This window comes from Electrophorus electricus, chromosome 14, assembly GCF_041902795.1.
Source record: "Electrophorus electricus isolate QZ-2024a chromosome 14, ASM4190279v1, whole genome shotgun sequence".
Taxonomy (NCBI): Eukaryota; Metazoa; Chordata; class Actinopteri; order Gymnotiformes; family Gymnotidae; genus Electrophorus; species Electrophorus electricus.
The window spans coordinates 9,060,881-9,084,679 of NC_137510.1; the positions used below are offsets into that span (position 1 = coordinate 9,060,881).

At 42.5% G+C, this 23,799-nt stretch overlaps 1 protein-coding gene across 5 annotated transcripts in view; it reads left to right on the forward strand.

Annotated features, from left to right (window-relative positions):
• Positions 1 to 14,674, forward strand: part of arhgap29a (Rho GTPase activating protein 29a) — a 34,816-nt gene extending 20,142 nt beyond the window's left edge. For all 5 annotated transcript variants that reach the window (XM_035530680.2, XM_035530681.2, XM_081696233.1 and 2 more), the window contains 20 exons: positions 310 to 406; positions 672 to 744; positions 1,283 to 1,343; positions 2,027 to 2,173; positions 2,841 to 2,905; positions 3,057 to 3,167; positions 3,339 to 3,419; positions 4,445 to 4,612; positions 4,927 to 5,064; positions 5,342 to 5,532; positions 6,895 to 7,061; positions 8,445 to 8,573; positions 9,449 to 9,547; positions 9,805 to 9,968; positions 10,306 to 10,494; positions 10,632 to 10,769; positions 10,948 to 11,180; positions 11,425 to 11,740; positions 12,256 to 12,370; positions 12,628 to 14,674. In XM_035530680.2, the coding sequence (XP_035386573.2) occupies positions 310 to 406; positions 672 to 744; positions 1,283 to 1,343; positions 2,027 to 2,173; positions 2,841 to 2,905; positions 3,057 to 3,167; positions 3,339 to 3,419; positions 4,445 to 4,612; positions 4,927 to 5,064; positions 5,342 to 5,532; positions 6,895 to 7,061; positions 8,445 to 8,573; positions 9,449 to 9,547; positions 9,805 to 9,968; positions 10,306 to 10,494; positions 10,632 to 10,769; positions 10,948 to 11,180; positions 11,425 to 11,740; positions 12,256 to 12,370; positions 12,628 to 13,571 (3,626 nt within the window). In that variant the 3' untranslated portion in view covers positions 13,572 to 14,674. The remainder of the gene's footprint in view (positions 1 to 309; positions 407 to 671; positions 745 to 1,282; positions 1,344 to 2,026; positions 2,174 to 2,840; positions 2,906 to 3,056; positions 3,168 to 3,338; positions 3,420 to 4,444; positions 4,613 to 4,926; positions 5,065 to 5,341; positions 5,533 to 6,894; positions 7,062 to 8,444; positions 8,574 to 9,448; positions 9,548 to 9,804; positions 9,969 to 10,305; positions 10,495 to 10,631; positions 10,770 to 10,947; positions 11,181 to 11,424; positions 11,741 to 12,255; positions 12,371 to 12,627) is intronic.
• The last annotated feature ends 9,125 nt before the right edge of the window (positions 14,675 to 23,799 follow it).

The window sequence follows — 23,799 nt, forward strand, 5'->3', positions numbered from 1 at the left end:
TATTTTTGCATATTTCACATGTACTACTACTGACCAGTCCAAAAAGAATTTTAAGAAAACAGAATTTTAACAGTAACCTTGATATTAAAAAAAAAGTTTGAAATGACTGAGAATGTGCTTTGGTTTGGAGTTTTATGGTACTGAACATTTGTCAGACTTATGTCTTGTGTTCTGTATTTCATGGAAATGTGTGTGTCTATGTATGTGTGTGTTTGTAGCAGTTACCATAGCAAGAGCGCTCATGTATGGTCATCCCGTGCCATTTTTTGTTAAGTGCACCAACGCCTACCACTCTTTCATGTTTGGCAGGTGTGAATTTCAAGGAGGTCAATGAAGATAGCAGACAGGAGCTCTTTGGGGAGATCTACTCATCCATAGATACGCTGGCCTTCACCTTCGGCAATGTGTGAGTTCCGCTTTAATGAGGCTTTCCACTGTTTGTTCAGATTGTTGGGTAGCGTCCTCCATTAGGTCAGTCTTGTAAAAGATCTCTAGCAGCTGCAGAGAGCATAGATTTCTCTATGAGTCAGCTGTGTGTGTGTGTCTGTGTGTGTATGTCTGTGTGCGCATGCGTGTGGAAGCGCATGTGAGCATGTTTGTATGTGAGTGTGCGAGCACGTGATTTTATTCATGTTGAATAGCATTATTGTGCTTCTTTCTCTGTCTCTCAGAGTATCTGACTTCCTTATGGGTGATGTAGAGAGCGGATCTTCACTGGGGCGTGCCCAGACCCGCAGGAGTAGGGTAAGTCCCCTCCTTCCACCCCTCGTATCACGCACACAACAGACGCAGTCATGGGGTTTCTTTTCCCAAACAGTGGAGCTGTGGAACACACCGTGCTGTCTGCCTCCTGCATGAGTGTTGGAGGACGACATCAGTTTGAGAGGAGAGTGACAGGGAGATTTGGCTATAGAAGATGGTCGATCTGGTTGGAATGTCAGCTCTGCACTGAGTTATACTGGACCAGTTTTTTTATGCCGATACCATGTAATGTTTTGTTTGTGTACAGCAGTGGTTCCTAACCACGGTGTATACAGTTAGCCATTTTTCAATCCATTCCCTAACCTAACCAGTCTGACTGAACGAGATCCTTAACAAGTTCTTTGTGAGCTGAATCAGGTGTGTTAGAGCGGAAAACACAAACGTGCAGAGGACCTGTTCCATAGCAGACGAGCAGACCCAGCCCCAGTGCCCAACTGATTTGGTTGGGTCGATGGTGCACCTGTCTTTCCTTTCCCACTGTCTTACCTTCTCTCACCTGCCTGTCTGTCTCGTCCCTCAGTCGTCGGAGAACCTGTCGGTGGAGTCTGGGAGATGTGTTCCAGAGAGTGACGACCCTCCAGGTGAGACATGGCTGATCAACACCGGTGTGCAGAACCATTTGATCATGAATGCAGGCTTTGTTAACAATGAGTGCCAATAATCACCAGTTGTGTAAACATACCGCAGTAATAACCACCATTTATGCAAACGTGTTCATAAGTAGCACTTCGTTTTATTTATTGTTAATAATATTATGTATTTTGGTGTAATGGTCTCAAGTATTAGAAAGGTTTTTTTTGTGATTATTGGCAGTTATTTTCTAATTTTCTTTTTTTTTTCTTTTGTAAATGTGACACCATCCAGCCTGTACAGACACTCTAAATCTCACACATATCCTGTAACACACATATCTCTCTGTGTTTTGTTGATGGGTTTCATTTCACTGCTGGATTCCAGGGTTATTGTGCTTGCATATTTATGCATGAACTCCATTTCACACCTCTGTCTCCTTCGCACTTCTGTCATTTGAAATCCCTGCTCAGGCAGTGTACTGTCAGCTTACTGCTAGAGCCTGGTAATACACAACCTAAATTCAAACACATACATGTGTACACACACACACACACACAAATACATATAGTCTGGCAGGTGCTTGTGTGCAGGTTATTTTGTGTGACCCTGACTGGTATGTATGTGCTTGTGTGTGTGTGTGTGTGTGTGTGTGTATACATGTGTACATACGTGCACATGACCTTGGTTTCAGGTCCCTCTCCACCTGTGCGGTTGGAGGAGTTGGACAGTGTGCTCCTGGAGTGTGACAGTGGGGTGGAGTCAGCTCTTCTCTATGCAAAAGCCTGGTCTAAGTACACAAAGGAGCTGCTGACCTGGGTTGACAAGCGACTTAATATGGGTGAGGAACCTGTGCTGGATCTGAATATACCTGCTCACCTGCTCAACACCTGCAGAGCCATAACCAAAAAACCTTTTTTTTCCCTCTGAAATAGTTCAGATTTATATGTCATTAACATGTTGTCACTCTTTGTACAGTGAAAACTGTACAGCAGTTTATGTTAAAATATCTTTAATAGCACTATAACTCAGCAGTGATGGATGAATGAGGGTCATAGAATACAGAATACTGTTACGGTATTGAATACTTACTTAACAGACCTGTTCTAAGATTCAGTACAGTACTGGTTCAATATATATACAGTATAGTACAATAAAAGACAATAAAATATAAAGCATTCATTGAACTAAGAAACTAGGAAACCTGAATACTGCTGGCAGTGATGAATGGACACAGGGCATAAATGCTAATGGCGCTTTGGCCTTGGTAAAAGTGGTGGAGTGCAGGAGTGAATCAGCTTCTGTTGGTCACTGCTCTGCTTTCTACACGTACTGTTGCCATTTTAACAGCTAGGCTTTGGCTCTGTACATCGGGAATCAGACTGAGTACTGGAAGATAACTTATCCTGTAAAGTTTCTGCCTTTACGCAAGCATCCCGAGTCCTGCAGGGCTTTGGTGTGCCCTGTTAGACGTAGGACTGTTGTCTAACCGTCCTGTTGCCTTCCAGATATGGAGAGCGCCAAAAGCCTGGCCAAAATGGCGGAATCCGCAAAGGCTCTAGCAAGTCAGCAGGTGATTTCATGAAGAAAATACTGTTTCTAAATCTGACAAAATTACCAGCTTTTGTTTTTGAAACCTTTTTGCTGAAAGCAACTGTTCAGAGAATATTCATTCTGCAGGGCATTTCATAAACATAATACGTTTGTTATGACTTGCTGAACAGGAGCATATGCCGTTCAGGGATATCTACATGTCAGCCTTTGCCAACGATCTGGAGTACAGCCAGGTCCTGCTACATACAGCTTCTTCCCTCCAGACCAATAAATTCATGCAGGTATGCAGAACAACTCAAGTCATTTCACACACACACACACACACACACACACACACACACACACACACAATACATTCGCTCTTTTGAAGGATTGCAGACCTGAGTCATGTGTGTGTCTGGTGGGGGTGTGTGTGTGTGTGCGTGTGCGGGTTTGTGTGTGTCTGTCTTCAGCCGCTCCTGGCACGGAAGAACGAGTTGGATAAACTGAGGAAGGAGGTGAAGGAGCAATGGCAGAGAGAACAGAAGAAAATGGTGAAAATTCTTTATCCTAATTTTAATTCCTTTAATCCATGTTTCTGAAGGTTGCCTAAAGCCAACCATAAAGCAAATAGCTGGCAGCAGGAAGAAAACTCTAATTTTTATGTTTTGAAGTTTTGAGTTTCAGTGCAGTTAGAAACTTGCTGTAATTTTGTGATAATACTTCATGGTCCTGGAGTTTTCCTGGATACCTGGAATGTGAGGGTTATTCCAGGATTTAGGAGGCGCTTTCCCTTATCCTTATGAAAACGCAAACCAAGGCTGCTTCTGATCTGTGGCTGGAATTGTTGGGATGATCTGTTAGTAATTACTCAAAGCTAAGGGCAAAGGTTTTGGTATACCACCTACATGTAACAGGGGGCTTCCTTTTGCCATTTCATACAGTGTTTATTGGTGTAATACATGATAGAAACAAACTACTGGGTTTTTTTTGTGTGTGTTTGTTTTTTATCTGTCATTATTACATTCAGTGTAATTTGAGGTTGAATCTAGGTTTGAGACTTTTGGCTTAAAGACCTCCCCTAGAAACGCAATAGTAGCTAATACTAAAATGCAAGTTAAACACAAGCTACTACACTATAGGCATGTGTGTAATGCAAGCAGGCTCAGGCTGTATTTGTGTATGTGTGTTTGTATTTTTTTATTTTGTGTGTGTGTGTGTGTGTGTGTGTGCAGGTTTGGATATTCCAGTTTGGGAAGGTTAAGGCTTTTATAATGGAGAGTTGCTGTTGTTGTTTTCTTTTTACATTTTGTGTATGTGTGTGTGCTTTTGTGTGGGTGTGTATTAGATGTTCCAGTTTTGGTAGGTTGTTAAGGTTTTTATAAAGGTGAGCTGTTGTTGTTTTCTGTTTACATTCTGTTATCTGTTTACAAGCAATGAAAAACAGACACATCATGCACACATGCACACACACACACACACACACACACACACACACACACACACACACACACACACACACACAAGAACTGTTGTAGTTTTCTGTTTACATTTTGCATGTGTGTGTGTGTGTGTTCAGCATGAAGCTGAGAGTGCTCTGAAGAAGGCCCGGGTCCTGAGAGACCAGAGGCAGGAGGAGTATGAGCGAGCGCGATGCTGTACCAGCCGTGCTGAGGATGAGCTACTGGGCACAGGAGGAAAACAGCTGGAGAAGAGACGACGCCTGGAGGATGAAGCACTTCAGAAGGTCTTTGCCCACCAAGCATGCACACACACACACACACACACACACAAAAGCACATACACGTGTGTGTCCATGCGTGTGTGTCTGTGCTTGTGCGTGAGTGCTTTTACCTGCTTGTCCCCATGCAGATTTTTTTCCACATCATTGTGCTCAGTTTTTCTTCTGCTTCTAAGTAAATTCTGACCTTGTCATGCCTTCATGGCAGATCCTTTTCAGATACAGGGGAAGTAACAAAAAAGGAACCAGTCCATGGTTTGGGTGGTAGTGTGTGTGTCTGTGAGTGTATGCTGTGTGTCTCACAGATAGCTGTCTTACAGGCGGAGGAAGCTCAAGAACATTACAAGCACTGCATTTCGGATGTGGGCACCAAGCGAGTGGAACTGGCCAATGCCAAAAGTGCCATCCTCGCTCAGCTTCGCGCCATTATCTTTCAGTGTGATCTAACTTTGAAAGCAGTGAGTTACGCTACACACACACACACACACACACACACACACACACACACACACACATACACACACACACACAAACAAACAACATGGTGGATGTTTTATTATTTCCCTTTCAGTCAGGTTGGTTCTCTAAGATTGATGGCTTCAGCTTTCAAGATATATAATTACTTCTCTGTTTGTCTGTCAGAACTGTGGTCTTGTCCTTCATGGGGTGTGGATCTTTTCGGTCCATGCTTGTTTTGGTGACCAGATTGCCTGATGGATGCTGTGTGTTGACCAGGTGACAGTGAACTGGTTCCAGATGCAGCAAGCTCAGGTGGTGTCCCTGCCTGTGAACAATCAGACTCTGTGTGAAAGCGCGAAACTCTACGAGCCAGGGCAGCGCTACACAGAGTTCGTAAGGGGCCTTGCCTCGGACAGGAGCAGAGCAGAGTCCTTCACCTTCCATCTAGCTGGGACTCAGAATGCAGGGTAAGACTCTCTTCCATCTAGCTGGGAGTCAGAATGCAGGATGGGACTCTGCAATGATTTGGAGAATTCTCTTAACCAGAACCACTTACTGAAGCATTGTCCTCTCTACTCAGAAATTATTTATACCCAGTACTGGTACAGATAAACTTGAGTATCAAAGAATAACAACAGTTCAGCTTCTGAATATGATTATACAGTTTCAGAGGAAAAGAGGAAGTGGATCAATTTAGGTCTGCACAAGTGTAACACTCTTGTAGTTAAATCTACAAAGCTTCCAAAATGTGCACACAAGCAAAAAGCATTGCTGTAAACACTGTCTGTGGTTCAACTGTTTCCTCCAATTCTTAAAGTTTATGGTGGTAAAGGAGGGGTGGGAAGGAATGAGGGAGGAAGGGAAAGAAAAGTATAGATGGAGGGAGAGAGAGAGGGAGATACAGAGTTGTAGAGAATATAATGCAATTGAGCAAACACCCACAGGGCTTTACTGAGGTAATGATAGTGAAGGACAGAATGAGAGAGAACAAAAATATGAATTTTCAGAAAGAGACAGTGAAAGAGGGTTGTGTTATTCAGCTTCTGGCTGAAGGCAGGAGAGAGTTGTGTTTTTACTCTTGAACCCTGTGTGGCCGGAAGTCTCAAGCAGCTAAAGTTAATGTGTGAATCTCAGCACTGAGTGGCAGCTGATCTGCAGGGTTTGTAGCTCTGCCCATGGGCTTGCAGCTGTAACTGGGGCCTGTTAACATATTCATTTGAAAGCCCTTTGTTGTAGGGCCTTGGAAAGTCAGCGGTGTGATTCACAGGCAGACAGAGAGAGCGCAGAAGACAGAAAGCTGCCCTGTGCTTCAGTCAAAGGGCCCGTGGGAAAAGCAAAATAAACGAGAGGAGTGAAGTGATTCTGACGTGTGGTTGTAGAGCAAGGCCTGCACTGCAGTGGGACTGAAAGTCACATAGCTGACAGTCCTGTTACATTCTACAGTCACACTGATCTAGTGTCAAAGGTGCTAAAAAACCACCCAGCATTTTTGTGGTCTCTTCTGGAAGCTTTGGTTATCTGTAGCTCCCATACACTGCCTTGAGCTCAATTTTAATTTCCCCAGTGTGTGATGCAGTGACATACAGCTTTACACCAGTAAGCTTGAATACAGTGCAGCTGAAATCAAAGCTGAGTGAGACTATGGGTGAACTATGAGGGCAGGTACTGGTAACAGAGTGCTAAAAGGACCAAAATACTGCAAGTTAGGACTGTACCTAAGGTGCACCATGGGAAGGAGCTGTTAAGCAAGCATGTTGGGAATCTGCACTCTGAACTCTGCACCTCCAGATCCAGATGTTAAGGCCGTGTGTCATGGCACTCTCCTGCAGGTCTCCGCTCACCAAGAGGTCCGTGAGCATCACCCATTCGTCCCAAGGGAACCTGTCCCAGGTATCTGGCACTTCCGGAGACTTCTTGAGCTTGGATGAAGTGGAAGGTCCTATACCTGCAGGGAAGATTGCTGAGAGATGCTCCCACAGCAGCACCGATATTCAAGGTAATATCACATTCTTGTGTTATTCCCATGTTATACCACATTCACATTTTATTTCCACTTTATACCACATTCCAATTTTATTCCTATTTTATACCACATTCCAGTTTTGCTCACACATAAAAGCACAGTGAAATATTTTCCAGCTAGTCCCTTGTAGCATAGTTGACCAACACAGTAGGACAAATAGTAAGGAATAATAATAATAATAATAAAAAAAAGTGCACCAAACATTACACGTATAATAGAATAAGGATAAAATGTATGATATAATGGTGGAGAATCCCTAGGAAAGGAAATCAGTGTAACAGCCAAGAAGAAAGTACCTAAGAGGGAATCAGTTTAACAGCCTAGAAGAAAATCCTTTTGTTCTCTTAGGTGGGCTTCTTGTTGGAATATAATGTTTTTTTTTTTTTTAAAGCTTTCCTGTGTCACATTATTAAAGGTCATGTTGAGCGCTGGGTTTCAAGTGATTTCACACAGCTGACCCCTCTTCAAAAAAAAAGAGTGGCGAATGATGTTTTTCAATTAGATCACCGTATATCCCATGCTAATGAGGATTGGCTGACATCCTCTGGAATGCCACTAAGTGAATCAGTGGGAACGCACAGCAGTCATTATCCTGTGCCTGACCCGTTATTCCTACTAATGACTTCAGATCCTATCTGTGGCTCGGAGGCAGGGCTTTGGCTCCCTTCCTGATAAACGTGTTTCTGATAAAGGGGGAGAGCTGAAACAAATGTGTTAGCGACTCGAGGCACGACAATGGAGGTGGTGAGAGAGTATGGAATGGAAGTTGGTGGTGGTGGTGGGGGGGGTTGGGAGGTTTTGCAACTGAGGTACAGCCCCTCCAGTTTATCCAACCAGATTAGACCCCACAGGAGTATGTACCACCTCTGTAATGCAATGATTTACAATGAGGACTTCAGTTAACCTTCAAGTATAGCCTTCTCCTGCCTACAATTTCACACCCTTTATTTATTATAGCATATATTTATCACCCACAAAACTAATACTACTTTGTTCATTTTTCTGTTTCTCTGGGGCATGGTTGACTTTTACAGTCCTTACAATTTATCATGCTGTGATTGAGGACATTGAGTTTCAAATCACTGCAAATTCCAAACGTTCCAAATACACTGGAACTGCTAAAGTCATTCCATAGTGATTAGATTATACTAATTGTGGTGCATTTGAAATGTATATCACAAATCTTATCCATGGAAATTACCTGCTGATAAATGTGATGATCTGTCTTGTAAAAGGCTGTGCTGGATACATTTAATAAGCATGTACCTTTGAAAACTGGTTATCTGTTAAACTCTAAAAAACTGTTTATACTTAATGTGTGTGTGTGTGTGTGTGTGTGTGTATGTGTTTTCCCAGCTCTGCGGATCCAGACTCCATTTAAAACATGGGCAGTGGGGAGTCAAGGAGGGGGAATGTGCAGTGATTCAGAGAGTGCAGGAGGCAGTAGTGAGTCTCGCTCGATGGACTCCCCTACGGCCAGTCCAGGTGGTGTATGCAATACCTACACACACACACACACACACACACACACACACACACACACACACACACACACACACACACACACTAGAGCTTTATTTTTATCTTCCAAATCTATTAGTCAGCATGCAACAGCCTCTCCTCCACTTAATATCTAATCACCTAAGCAGAAGCTCACCAGGCTCATGACACTTCTAAGGCAATAGTAAACTCAAACACAAACATAATAACATTTCTCTGACCTTCCCATAATTCATTCAAATCAATGGAATTTCATATTCAGGATATACACAGAAGGTTTGAAGGTTTTTTTAAGTTAGTATGTATAATATGCAAACTCTTTTATGTGTTTTTTTGTAGTCAACTTTCTTTAAACATTTGTTTTTGTTTTATAAATGCTGTATTAAATTATGATAAAAATAGTTCTTGTACAGAGGCTTTGTGCCTCACTGATGATTAGGTATTAAGACCAAGCTGTTTGTAGCTGATAATATTTTAGTTTTAGTGATCTGCAAATATGTTGATCTTATAGGAAAGATACTTTCAGATGTCAAATTGGGTGCTGATCAGATCTGATCAGGCTGCCATGGCTGTATACGTGCTGTGAAAGTGCCCATTAGAGTTATCATAGGTGTGAATGGCTGTCAGGCGGAGCATAAGCGGGGCATGCCCCACGGCACACAGCCGACTGGGGGAAAGGCCTTAAAGGTGGAAGTACTGGTCCTTTAGCCCAGAAGAGACTCATAGGTAAACAGAACTCTGAGAACTTTAGCTCTGAGAACTCTGCTTTAGCCAAGAACATAGACACACACACACACCTCTGGCTGTGTGCACTGTGTTAAGCATGAGGCTCTTAGTGGGACTCTTCTGCTCTGCTCTAGGGGACTTTAAGAGGAGACTTCCCCGGACCCCTTCTACGGGGACCATGTCTTCAGCAGATGACCTGGATGAGAGAGAGCCCCCTTCTCCTTCTGATAATGGTGAGCTCTTTGTTTTGAAAAGTGTTTGCTTGAGTTAAACACAACATACTGTTACTTTTTGTCAGACTGCAAAAATGCATGAATGCTGTCTCCTCATGCCATGGCGCAAAGCATTGATTCTTTGTTTATGCAAACTCAAGGAATGTGTGGAATTAGAAGCATGTTGACATCTATTGGTTTTGTTTGTTGGGCATGTTTTAGGGGTTTGGAGTACTTGGAAAGGGAAAATGGTTAAAATGTTTGAGTGCCTTTCTCAGGTCTGAGTGAAATGGTGACAGAGACAGCCAGTTCTCCCGGACCTTTCCGGAACACGCAGATGTCAAAAGCAGCACAAACACACAAGCTGAGGAAACTGCGAGCGCCATCGAAATGCAGAGAGTGCGACAGCCTGGTGGTGTTTCATGGTGCTGAGTGTGAGGAGGTAAGAGATCCCAGAAACACACTACACACACACTACACACACATACTTGTGTTACTTAAATATTTTCACACCTGGCAAAACAGGGTTACAAAATTTCTGAGTTATAAATGAGAAAAATCAGTCTGATTTATTTCTCTTGAGGTATACACATTCATCTATGAGAACATGAAATTACATTATCTATTCAATGTACTTGCTTTAAAAACTGGTCTTTTCCTGATTCCTGCCAATTTTGCATCCCTTGAAACAACAATAATTCATTATATGTTTTCCTCAAGATTTTTTTTAAGGAAGCAAATACTACATTATATTAAGCTTTCTTCCTCTCCTTCCTCAGTGTTCATTAGCCTGCCATAAGAAGTGTCTGGAGACTCTGGCCATCCAGTGTGGTCATAAGAAGCTGCAGGGGAAGCTCCACCTGTTTGCCGTGGATTTCGCTCAGGCCGCAAGGAACAGCCCTGATGGAATCCCCTTCATCATCAAGAAGTGCACGTCTGAGATTGAGAACAGAGCCCTCGGCATCAAGGTGTGTGCCTTCTGACCTGCAGGTTCCCCCAGCCATGAAAGCACTTCAGACACATGGCAGAGATCTACTTCTAGTGTGTGTGCAGTCTAACCACAAGACAGACGTTTACATGCAATGTCATCTGGATGATTTTGCAGGGAATCTACCGGGTGAATGGGGCCAAATCACGAGTAGAAAAGCTATGTCAAGCTTTTGAGAATGGCAAAGATTTGGTGGAGCTGTCTGATCTCTACCCTCATGACATCAGCAATGTGCTCAAACTGTACCTGCGCCAGGTAGCCATGCACACCCATATGACTCTGTCTATATGTGCAGTGCTCACCTTGCACTACAGATGAAACTCTGATTACTCATTTATATGGATATTAATCTCAAAGGTCTATTGCCTGCTGTTCCATAAATAAAATAAGCATCTAAATGAAATTAAAGGTACCTGCCATATTGTCCCTGTAGCTTCCAGAACCTCTCATCCTGTTCCGTTACTATAATGACTTTATCGGACTGGCGAAGGAGAGTCAGAGCGTTATTGTGGATGAGATGGAGGCGTCCTGTGGAAGTCCAGCTTCCGAGGCACTTCCCATCAGTGTTGAGCTCAACCGCGTCCTCTTCAAGATCAAAGACCTGCTGCGCCAGTTGCCAGTAGCCCACTACAAAACACTGCAGCTGCTCATGCAACACCTGCACAGGTGAGGTAACAACCCCCGTCCCCAGAACTCCAAGCCCAATGGTGCAAGAATTCTGGAACACAGTAATGCAGTGTACCTTGTGCTAATGAATTATCCCATAGTCAGAATTATGAGTTTACAGAAATGATCAGTTGAGATTTAGATTTTGAATCACATTGTTAATTTAGAAGCGTTATGATTGCATGAATGATGATTTTTGCGATACAGTGTGACATCCGTTGTTGTTTTTCTCTCTTTTAACCAGAGTGACAGAAAAGGCCGAGGAGAACAAGATGACGGCCAGCAACTTGGGCATCATATTTGGCCCCACGCTGATCAAGCCACGGCAAACAGATGCCGACATCTCGCTCTCCTCACTGGTGGACTACCCCTACCAGGCCCTGATTGTCGAGCTTCTCATCAGACATTACGTGATGATCTTCGACACTCCTCTGAGCCCCCTCCCAGCCACCTCCCCCACGGGGGAGAACTCCCCCCTGCCCATCAAATCCCGCTTGACTCCGAATGAAAAGGAGCAGCGACTGAACCGCCACTCCAGGTCCCTGGTGGACATTAAGGAGGTTAGCTGCTTTTAATTACTGCAAGGGGCTGTGTGACGTGTACAATTATGATTATAATCCTGAGATTATGCACCACATGCAGTACATCTTGCAGTATCTCAAAAAAGCATCAGTAAGCACACAGTATTTATAGTGGTATTTATTTTTATCATATTCATTATAAGGTTCTGTTTAAATCCTTAGTGTCAAATTCAGGATTGCTTTGCACATGCCATGTCTTAAAGGTGCAAATTCATACCTGTCAGTATTACGGTCTAGACATTAATATTCCCAGCAGAGATGAACAGCCCGCAGTGCTTCACAGCCTCAGTCTGTTTCAGCTGAGTCAGTACTTTCATGGTCTTCTGGGGCTCAGGCAGGTGTGTTGGAGCAGCGGGGTGTGTTTTTCAGTTCCCCAGGCATGGGCCTGAGCCATCAGATGGCCCCGTGCGGCCCTATGTCTGTGCTGTTCTCGGAGACTGTCCTACTCTCAGAAAGAGACGTTCAGACTCACATGCTCTCCTGTGTCTCCACAGCAGCGTCAGTGCACCAAGACATATAAGAGGCACTCCTCTGTCATCCCTTCTACCCACCTCCTGGAGGAGGTGAAGGAGGTGAAATTAAGGACAGACGGGAAAGATTTTGCTCCAGGTTAGGCTGAACCCCTTACTTCTCAATTACTCTCATTAATCTCATGCTTGGAACTACGTTTTATATTAATATCAATGTAGTTAAGTAAAAATCATAGTAGTTAATAAATATTAATACATTAATAAATAGTCTTATCATAATGGTTTAATAGCTAGGTTTAGGGTTAGTTACTATCTAGTTGTTGATAAAATGTGTAATCAAGAACTAATTATTATTATGAAAGACTACAATGTGCTGATATTTTGATTTTCTTGTAGTTGTGGATGTTGATTCAGAGAACCTGAATGGACTGCTGTCCTCAAGTGTCCCTGAAGTACAGAACTCACCTGGACTGGGGAGGAGGAACCACATGAGCAGGGTGCAGCTCCGCCCACCACGACCCAAAATGGTGTCCCGCCCTCTCAGCATGCCAGCCGAGCGCCTCCTCAACCCTACCCGGGTCGACGAGCGCAATGCCCGCAACTCTGCCCACCAAATGGAGGTCAGAGGTTGCAACCCTGCCATCGAAGAGGTATCTGAAGAAGAGAAGCCCAGAGTGAGGGCCAGGAGCCACTACAGGAATACCTCCATTGACACACACACTCTGCGCAGGACTTGGGATAAGCAGTACAAGCATTATGACATCACTGCACGGACTGCTGCAATCGTGGGCAAGCTTCCAGCAAACAGCGAAGCAGCTTGCACTAACTCACTTTCTACATCTCCATCACTGGACTCCTTGTCTGAGTATGCCAAAACCAGCGTCAAAGCCATCTACACTAACAAGCCCAGCGTAGCTGCTGGGCGATTCGGACCAACTCTTCACAGAGAGGGGAACGTTGTTGACTACAGCCCCGCACCTGCTGCCTTCAGACCACCCCGAACCCTGCAGCCTCCTCCTGGAACCTTCTACAAACCACCAGGCAGCCAGGCCAGAGCACCAGTGGACACCTGTGCAAAAACAACAGCATTAAGCACGAACAGTGCAGAGGAGGAGGAAGAGGAGGAGGAGGAGGAGGAAGAAGAAGAGGAGGAGTTCTGCCTGGAGGTCTCGGTGGATGGCCCCGAGGCAGAGGCTGACCGCGTAAGCCCTCTGTCCCCTCCTCAGTCTCCCAGTTCCAGCCCAGAGGAGGGGGATCAGAGCCAAATTAAGCCAGTCTACCAGAGACTCCGGGCCAGACATGTGCAGGACTTTGAGAACAGGGAAGCCCATTTCGTGTAAGGAGATGCCAGAACTGTATAAGATCATATTACTGTATGTATAAGCAATTGCAAGTGTGTATATATACACAGCATATATAACTGAACTGTGAAGAGACCCAATGAAGTGGTGTGGGTGTCTGGTGGTGGTTTGTATGTGTAACACGCACACACCCACACACACGTACACACACACTATTATATTACTCGTTATGTTTGCAAATGGCAGCTTGTAATGATCGAACAAGCTCATGGACCAGTATTAATACACAATGCACTTAGCTGATCTTTAAAAAATAAAGATGAAAATGTTCATCTAAACATTAGGCCCGACTTAAATGTAAATAAGGATACAAAGTCATGAGAGTAAATGCACAACAAAGATTTTAAAGACGCTACTCGGAGCAGTAGCAGGACTGCTATTGAATCGTGCAATTACATTTTTTATAATTTGCATTGTACTAAACTTTTAATATATACTTTCATTATATATTTTTTTTGCGTTTTGTGTATGTTTTATACCAAAAACAAGTTGATCAAAACTGTTACAGTTGCGTGGTATCATCACTTACATCATCTTACAGCAAATTAATGCACTTACAAAGACCAAGTCTTCGGTCGTGTCAGCCGCGGGACATTTGTAATGCAGTATTTTTTCAAGATTACTTGTGCTTCGCAGAACAGAAAGAGACTGTATCCACGTGTTTGTCAAAGCTAGGTGTTTGTACATGTGACTTTTTATTATTATTCACTCATTACACATGTGCTGATTTTATGTATTATTTACTTACAGTTTTGTGCACAGACCATGTTTATATATTTTTACATTAACGTTTAGACCCTTTTTCTGTGGGTTTTCAGAAATATCTTAATCATTAAACATACCTTCCCAAAGGTTTAAATATAATTGTATACAAGTTTAAGATATCTCAGCAACCATCGAAAAGTTTAACTGCGTCAACAAGAGATCTGGCCAAAATAAGTGCTTCTTTTACTCTATGTAACAGTCTGACGCATACTAGGGGTCCTCCTGGTATTGTTTTACCTTTTATTCAAGTGTACGAAACAGGTAGCCTACATGTGATAACTCACTTTTGTAATTTATTAAAAAATGTTGACCACAAATATGCTTATCTTTTTATTTTTTTGTGACTAGAGTTAGCACCTGAAAGGTCGCATGTGCAGCCTGCTGCAGGTAAAATAATACCCCGTTTGACATCGTACACCGAGTTTTTCAGGTTCGGAATGGAACGAGAGAACTCGTTTAATTCTCAGCATCTAGGTGACGGATTACCAATCACCATGGGGGGAAGGCAGACCGCGGGTGTAATAAAGCCATCGTCAGATCTATCCATGGAAGCAAGTATTTTATTTGAGATGTTTCCTTTTCTTGCAGTTCACATGGCATTCTTGGGAAAAAAAATGTTTTAGTTAATGAGGTAAACATAAATTACTGATGAAACATTTGGGCATTTGCAGCAATGCATGTTCATGTTTACAAATTACGTTAGTCTCTTTGTTCTTTAACGCACAAGAAAACTGCTCCTTGTGTATCGGTCACATAACGAAAGTGGGAGATAATTGTCCGCCGGACACCACGGACGTGACAGGCTTTGTCTAATCATGCTGCGTGAAACTTGCTCTGTTTGCCGCGGCGCAGGGCAAGTGTGGCTACGTGCGTGCTCTCACAGGTGAGAGAAGCTTGCTGACGTACGTACGTACGTGTACGTGTATGTGTGTGTGTGTGTGTGTGTGTGTGTGTGTGTGTGTGTGTGTGTGTGTGTGTGTGTGTGTGTGTCTCTGTCTGTCTGTCTGTGTGTGTGTCTGTGTGTGTGTCTGTGTTTAACCTAAAAACGCACAGGGTCACGCAACCTCGATAACATACGCCCAAGGTCTCAAAACAGGATGACGGAATAGACACCCTTAGAAAGAAGAGGCTCGGATAATATTACAATCTGACAATTCTGTATGCCCAACCTTGAATTCGAGACCCGATAATCTGACAATTCAGTATGCCCAACCTTGAAACTGTTAACGTTTTTATTGTCACTATCTTCAGAGGTCACTTCTTCATACAATGCTCTTCACTATTGCATATTACAGTGGTGTCAATCCACATTCTTGTCGAGCCAAAGGCGTGCGTTTTTCTTTCTTTTTGTCTGATTATTCAGTGAAAGAAGGGCTTGATAATTACGAGCTGAAGATGATGATAAGATGGTGAGATGATCTGGGTGTAGTAAAGCAGTGGGAATACTAAACCTGGATTCGGAGTTTAGGGCTTCTCGAAACAGTCATCAAGGAGACACCAGCCAGTCAACATTGTTGTCCAGCACTTAAGACACACGATGCAGTTTATGATAAGTTGATAAACTGGTGTGTTCAGGAAGAGAACAAATGTGAATTGGCATGTTGTTATTAGCAATGTTGTAAAGATTCTTATGAATTATCGTTGTTGTTTTCTGTAATATAAAAGACTGTATTAGTTCTATAATAACAGTCTTGGAATAAACAGTAGTAGAAATTACATATCTGATTTAATGTAAGAACTTTCTTCTGTACTTGGAATGGATGTTTGATATTATGTGGACCATGAATACAGACCTGGATCTTAAATTCAAGAAAAGAATCCCTGCAAATGAAATTGCCACCCCGATATTGGTACAAAAACATGATATATTGTCAACAATATCCCCAAATTGTTCAGTCCTATCTCTATTTTGTGCAACAATGGTTTAGTTCTCAGCTCACTGTGATTGACCCCCTGGGGATAGGAGGTAACAGGGACAATCCACCAGCTGCAGTTTCTGATGTTTAAAACAGGACTGTCCACAAGCAGCAGGAGGTGACGCAATTTGTGCTTGTCCATTCACTACAGCAGGAGGTGAGACGCTGTGTGCCAGTCCACCTCAGATTCTGCATCCATGGAGGCACTGATACCCTTTAGCAGAGGTTCGTCTTAAAGACACCAGCCACAAAGGTCCAGGTTTTTATTCTGCTTGAACAGGAGCACACCCTACATGATGTCTTGGTTTCAAATTCATGCAAACCTGCATGACCCAGTTCATATGAAAAGTTATGAATGGTTAAGGTTCTGGTTATTGCCAGGGTTTGCTTTCTGACCTTTTTCTGTGATTAATTTTTTTGGAATCTCTGGTCCAAAGGTTCCATGAATGGAAAGTCATCGTTCCAGTAGCATTTCCATCTGAACACAATTTGCCACAGATTGCTTACAAACCATAACCAACACATTTTTTTTAACATGATATTGAATGGTCAAAACTGTAGAAACACGAAACTTTATTCTTAATAATCCTCTTGGTTTCTTTTAAGGGTATATAAGGTTTTCTATGAAACAGTTCCACATTTTGTACTATTTATAGCTCAGTTGTCTTCTTTTGGACAAGGACATGCTTTGTAGTCTTTTGTTTTGAAATTGCTAATATGAGTGAAAATACCCAGCAGATGCCTGTGATTGGTTAGAATCACTCTGATTGACAGGTGGAGTGGGATGAAGTGCAGAGAGCATGGCCTATCATGAAGTCTCAGGCATGGATGGATATCACATGATCAGGGATTGAATAGCTCAATGTTATCTCAACATCAGGTCAGAACCTTAAACAGCTGCAACATTAGCACCCCATTTTAACTCTTGAAGGATTTGGTCATTAGCTGATTAGCTAAGTCCAGTGTGTTAGGTCAATGTATTAGGCATGCATCTTTATCGCAGGTGTGATATGCATCCTGATGTTTCCTTTAAAGGTGCACTGCTTTTTGGAGATAAAGTGACTGATGATGGTGTTCATCAGGCTACTCTGGTTAAGGAGACCTAACTCACTCTATTGTCAATGCTAGAGTGAGTTAAAAGTCTTTAAACTTTTTTTTTTCATAAATTCTCAATAATTACTTACAATCTAAGAAATTATCAAAGGTTTCCAACTCTTAATCCAAACTCGTATAACTATAAACTAATCATCTTAGTTTCAGCATAGTTACTGAATAATCTGCAGGAGTTAATGAATAACATTCCTTAAGATTAACAACTAAATATTAAACCAGGAAGTTATTATGAAGTTACTTATAATCTGGTCTGACTAGAAGGTTGTGTCTTTGCACTTTTTGTAGGTCTTTTTAAGGTCTTCTTTAGCAACAATAAAATTATTATTATTAAAAAAATCCACTATGCTTGGCTAGTTTAGTGTGAATCTTTGAAACAGGTTCTTACCATTGTGGGACATTTCCCAACCAAAGCCCAGCCTTCTCCCGGGACCCTGCCCTTGCTCCAGGGCATCTGCTGCCATTCCCATGACTCCTGCTTCCAGTAGCCGAATGGCGACTTTCCAGGCCCTGTGTCCAACTACAGCAACTCCATGTGGCTTCTGTGTTGCAGCAGCAGCTCTCTTACATGGCTGCTTGCTTAGAGCAGGGAAATGGGCAGAGCTCATTTATGATTAGTTAACAATTACAATGATGCTTACACTAAAGTGATCTTATATGTATGTGTGTATGTATGTGTGTGTGTGTGTATATATATATATATATATATATATATATATATATATATATATATATATATATATATATATATATATATATATATATATATATATATATATACACACACATATATAATATATACAGTGCATCCAGAAAGTATTCACAGCGCTTCACTTTTCCCACATTTTGTTATGTCATTTTGTTATGTTATAGCCTTATTCCAAAATGGATTCAATAAATTTTTTCCCCTCAAAATTCTCCACAAAATACCTAATAATGACAAAGTGAAAAAAGTTTGTTTGGAATTTTTGCAAATTTATTAAAAAAAAAAAAACCCCAAAAATCACATGTACATAAGTATTCACAGCCTTTGCCATGACACTCAAAACTGAACTCAGGTGCATCCTGTTTCCACTGATCATCCTTCAGTTGTTTCAACAACTTGGCTGGAGTCTACCTGTGGTAAATCCAATTGATTGGACATGATTTGGAAAGTCCCACACTTGCCTATATAAGGTCCCATAGTTGGTAGTGCATGTCAGAGCACAAACCAAACCATGAAGTCCAAGGAATTGTCTGTAGACCTCTAAGACAGGATTGCATGGAAGCACTGATGTATGGCTCTGACAGAGCTTCAGCATTGCTCTTTGGAGATAGGAGAACCTTCCAGAAGGACAACCATTTCTGCAGCACTCCACCAATCAGGCCTGTATGGTAGAGTGGCCTGACGGAAGCCACTCCTCAGTAAAAGGAACAAGACAGCCCGCTTGGAGTTTGCCAAAAGGCACCTGAAGGACTCTCAGACCATAAGAAACAAAATTCTCTGGTCTGATGAAACAAAGATTGAACATTTTGGCCTGAATGCCAAGCATCATGTCCGGAGGAAACCAGGCACCGCTCATCACCTGGCCAATACCATCCCAACAGTGAAGCACGGTGGTGGCAACATCATGCTGTAGAGTTGTTTTTCGGCAGCAAGAACTCGGAGACTAGTCAGAGTCTAGGGAAAGATGAATGCAGTAATGTACAGAGACATCCTTGAAGAAAACCTGCTCCAGAGTGCTCTGGACCTCAGACTGGGGTGAAGGTTCATCTTCCAGCAGGACAACACAGCTAAGATAACAAAGAAGTGGCTTCGGGACAGCTCTGTGAATATTCTGGAGTGGCCCAGCCAGAGCCCAGACTTGAACCTGATTAAACATCTCTGGAGAGATCTGAAAATGGCTGTGCCCCAACGCTCCCCATCCAACCTGATGGAGTTTGAGAAGTTCTGCAAAGAAGAATCGGAGAAACTGCCCAAAAATAGGTGTGCAAAGCTTGTAGCATCATACTCAAAAAGAGTTGAGGCTGTAATTGCTGCCAAAGGTGCTTCATCGAAGTATTGAGCAAAGGCTGTGAATACTTATGTACATGTGATTTTTTGGGTTTTTTATTTTTAATAAATTTGCAAAAATTCCAAACAAACCTTTTTCACTTTGTCATTATTGGGTATTGTGAGGGAAAAATGAATTTAATCCATTTTGGAATAAGTGTAACATAACTAAATGTGGAAAAAGTGAAGCGCTGTGAATACTTTCCGGATGCACTGTGTGTGTGTGTATATGTGTGTGTGTGTGTATATATATATATATATATATATATATATATATATATATATATATATATATATATATATATATATATATATATATATATAGTGAGACCACTACAAAATTATCAGTTTCTCTAGTTTTACAATTCATAGGTATGTGTTTAACCAGGCTGCGCAGTTTTTTTTTATTCTATAAGCTACTGGCAACATTTCTTCCAAATTTCCAGATAGAAATATTGAATTTTAGAGCATGTTTATTTTTGAAAATGACTAATGGTCAAAATAACAAAACAGTTACAGAAATTTCAGACCACAAATAATGTAAAGAAAACAAGCTCATATTCATTTATAAAGAACACAGTACTAATAGTTCAACTTAGGATGAGTCAAGAAATCAATATTTGTTGGAATAACCCTAATTTTTAATCACAGCTTTCATGTGGCTTTCACATTGCTGGTCTTTTCACATTTACGCCACTCCTGACACAAACATTCTTTTGATGGCTTGTGACCATCCATCTTCCTCTTGATCACATTCCAGAGGTTTTCAATGGTGTTCAGGTCTGGAGATTGGGCTGGCCATGATAGGATCTTGATCTGGTGGTCCCTCATTCACATTTTGATTGACCTGGCTGTGTGACATGGAGCACTGTCTTGTTGAAAAAAAAAAACATTCATCAGAGTTGGGGAACATTGTCAGAGCAGAAGGAAGCAAGTTTTCTTCCAGCACAGTTTTGTAAGTGGCTTGATTCATGTGTCCTTCACAAAGACAAATTTGCCCGATTCCAGCCTTGCTGAAACACCCCCAGATCATCACTGGTCTCCGTCTAACCATTACACGACCAGATGTTGGACAAAGCTGAAAATTGCACTCATCAGAGAAGATGATCTTACTCCAGTCTTCTATGATCCAATCCTTATGGTCTTTCTAGCTCTTCTTTGCTTCTCGTTGATGAAGGGCTTTTTTCTAGCTTTGCACGACTTCAGCCCTGCCTCCTGTTTTGAACCATCCTCGCTGTGCAATTCACCCCAGCTGATGCATGCAATTCTTTTTGTAGGTCATTTGACATCATCTTACAGTTTTTAAGTGACATTCGAAAGAGGTAGCGATCATCACGGTCGGTATAGAGTCGTTTTCGACCTCTGCCAGTCTGTAGCTGTTTTTGTCCTTTGTGTTTGCTGCTTGACCTTGTTCGTATGAACCATAGTTTTTGAAATTTTCAAGATAGAAGCAACCTGATGCTCACTGTATCCCTCTGCCAGTAAAGCTACAGCTGAACCCTTCTTTTCTTTTCAACACTTTTGGCATGTTCTGTAGCTGTATTTTGACTACACTTACTTTTTGGGTAGTCCTAGCACTGCTTTTCACATCCAGCTGGTTCTATAACAAGAGAATAGTGAAGACAGCAGCAGTGGTTTTTATACTGTTGATTTTGTTAAGGTGATCACCTATTCAGCATATCATTAAGTAGAATGAGATGTGTCTATGAAGGAATTCAATAAACACTTGAATGGAATGGCTGCTGTGCATGTGGAGATGCTGATTTAAGAAAAAAATGGCGTGGCCTCTTATGAGTATCTTGATGGACACCCTCCACACCATTCATGAACAAGTCACAAGTGAGTGCACACACACCTGCCCCAAACTCACCAGCTGTGAACTGAACTGAAGCCTGGAGGTGGACAGTGAAAAATCTACTCACTCTACCCTCCTGCTCCCCTCTATTTTCAGGTGAAGCACTTTCTACTTGTTTACCCCTGAACAGGCCACATAAACATAAATGTCCTGTGTCATGACTGACTGGGTTGCAGTACCACATTGCATAATCAGGGCAGGTCGATGCACACGGTTGGAATGAAGCCTGGCTCCCTGTGCAGTGCTCCAATACAGTGCTTTGCCAATATTGGACAAATGGGGGGGGGGGGTGTCAGTGACCCACAGCGAGGCCTCACATTTTGATTTATTGTCTATAGTTTCTGAGTCACTGACCGCTCTGCACTCATGCAACTACAGATGCATCTTTCATTCTTTCATTCCCCTTTCCAAACTCCCCCTTATACTTTCTCTCACATTCTGGATATTATTCTATTTCTCTGTCATTTCTCTCCAATTTTTTTTTATAATGACCAGCACCTCAGAGTCTCTCCCTCTTTCACTTTCTATCAGTTTCTGATTCTCAGATTTCCCCTTTCTTACTCACTACCCCCAACATCCTCTTCACTTGTATCCCCTCTGTTTGTGCAGTTGGTGTGGGCTTGAGTTAATAAAAGCACTAAGAATGCCATTTAATTAAGTTTTCCACTTAACCCCTCACACCAAACTGCTGCTTGAGCTGAATAGACATTTCTGAAGTCTTCAGTAGAGATGGGGTCAAAATGTCTTGCATTCCATCTGCATTTTGTTCCTCTCCATCTTCTTTAAGGACAGTCCAGTCCATACAATAGCTGGAGAGTCCACTTGAAGTCCTTTCCAGAGGAATGCCCCAGAAGGTGTCGAAGTGCTGCATTCTTGCTGTTGCCATCGCTATCACCGAGGGTCATTGTGGGGTAGGTCAGGGTGTCCAAGTGGAGGACATCTTGAAGGATGATGAAACTGACAACTTGTACATGCTCTGATATGTTCCTCCTACAGACTCAGTCAGCACTAAGATCCAAGCTGAGCAGGTAGTCTACAGTGCTGTGTACACAAGGTTCTATTCACTGGCTCTCAATTCAAGTCCAGCTTCATTCTTCCTCATCCGTTGATGTAACATAACCATTACTGAGGCTGGAAACACCCTGTCCTTCAGTGCCAGACTGAGGTTTCCGATAGTTTGTGCTCCTCTGATCTTGGCGTGGGGGTGGTGTCAGGCAGCCTCTGTGGCAGGCTACACAGGTGGTAGTTCTGGGAGTTATGTGCAGTCACCCCTTCATCCTGAGCTGCCTGTTATGTCTCTCCTCCTGTCTGAGGTTCCAGCACCATCCTGCCCCCGGCTGTTCTTTCTTTTTCTTCAAGCTGTGCTTTATGTTTTTTGACTGAAGCTCCAACAGATCCTAGCACACCAATGCACCTCTTTCTCTTTCCCTGCCAAGCTCTCAGTGTCACTCCCTAGTGGTGCGGTGCAGTATGAGTGCAGGCGGGGACCCGCAGGCCAGTGTGACAAAGACTCAGACTGCAGGAATGACATCAGTGCTAAAAAGGCTCTTTAATGGCTTTCATATGGAAATGTTTTCAGGGGGTGGTGAAGAACACAGGCCTAATTCAGAGTCAACACAGAGCTGACTGGATAAGCCCTTAGCAACTAATCAGAAAGAGCGAGAGTGAGAGAGAGAGAGAGAGAGAGAGAGAGAGAGAGAGAGAGAGAGAGAGAGAGAGAGAGAGAGAGAGCCGCCACGAACATTACATCTGTCAGTTGAGTGACAGGTTCACGCACGTCTGACTCACACGCGTAACCTATATTCTCAAACATGCATTTCACCTACATGTGAGTGACCGTGGCAACTGCCTTTGTCAGACTCATTAATATTGACATTGTAATGAGATGCTGTGTGGATTTTAGCACTCGTATACACACACACGCAGACCACATGCAGTGTGGTGTATAATAGGGCTTGTGGGAATTGTGGAATGTGGACAGAGGGTCAGAGTGCTGCATGCTGCTGCTGGCTTGCTGTGTTTTGGTGTGTTTGTGTGTGTGTGTGTGTGTGTGTGTGTTGGTGTGTATCCACTGTGTTGGAGTAGTGCCAAGCTAAGGCTTGTGTGTGTTTATATCTGTTCATACCAGTGCATGTGTGCAATAAGAAAGGATTGAGCTATGGAAATATTTCAAAGCCTATAAATTTGGCACATGCCCACAAGCTTGTTGAAATGCTGGAAAGATCTGCTAACTCAATGCCAAAACAGGCAGCATAGGGGAGATGATGTTTTGACTAGACATAAAACCAATGAATAATAAACATCTGTTATCCTTTACAATGCTATATAATGCTAGATATTAATCATGTTATGATTAGGGATGAACAACTAAGCGATTCCATTTCAGAATCACAGTTTAGAAGAACACTTTTAAAACCACAAGGGCTGCAATTTTAATTGCATGTAGTTAATGATATTGTGAAGATTCTTATGACTTTGCTCATCTGGTGGATGACTGGATGTTGTCTTTGTTGGTGGGTAGGGTTTAGA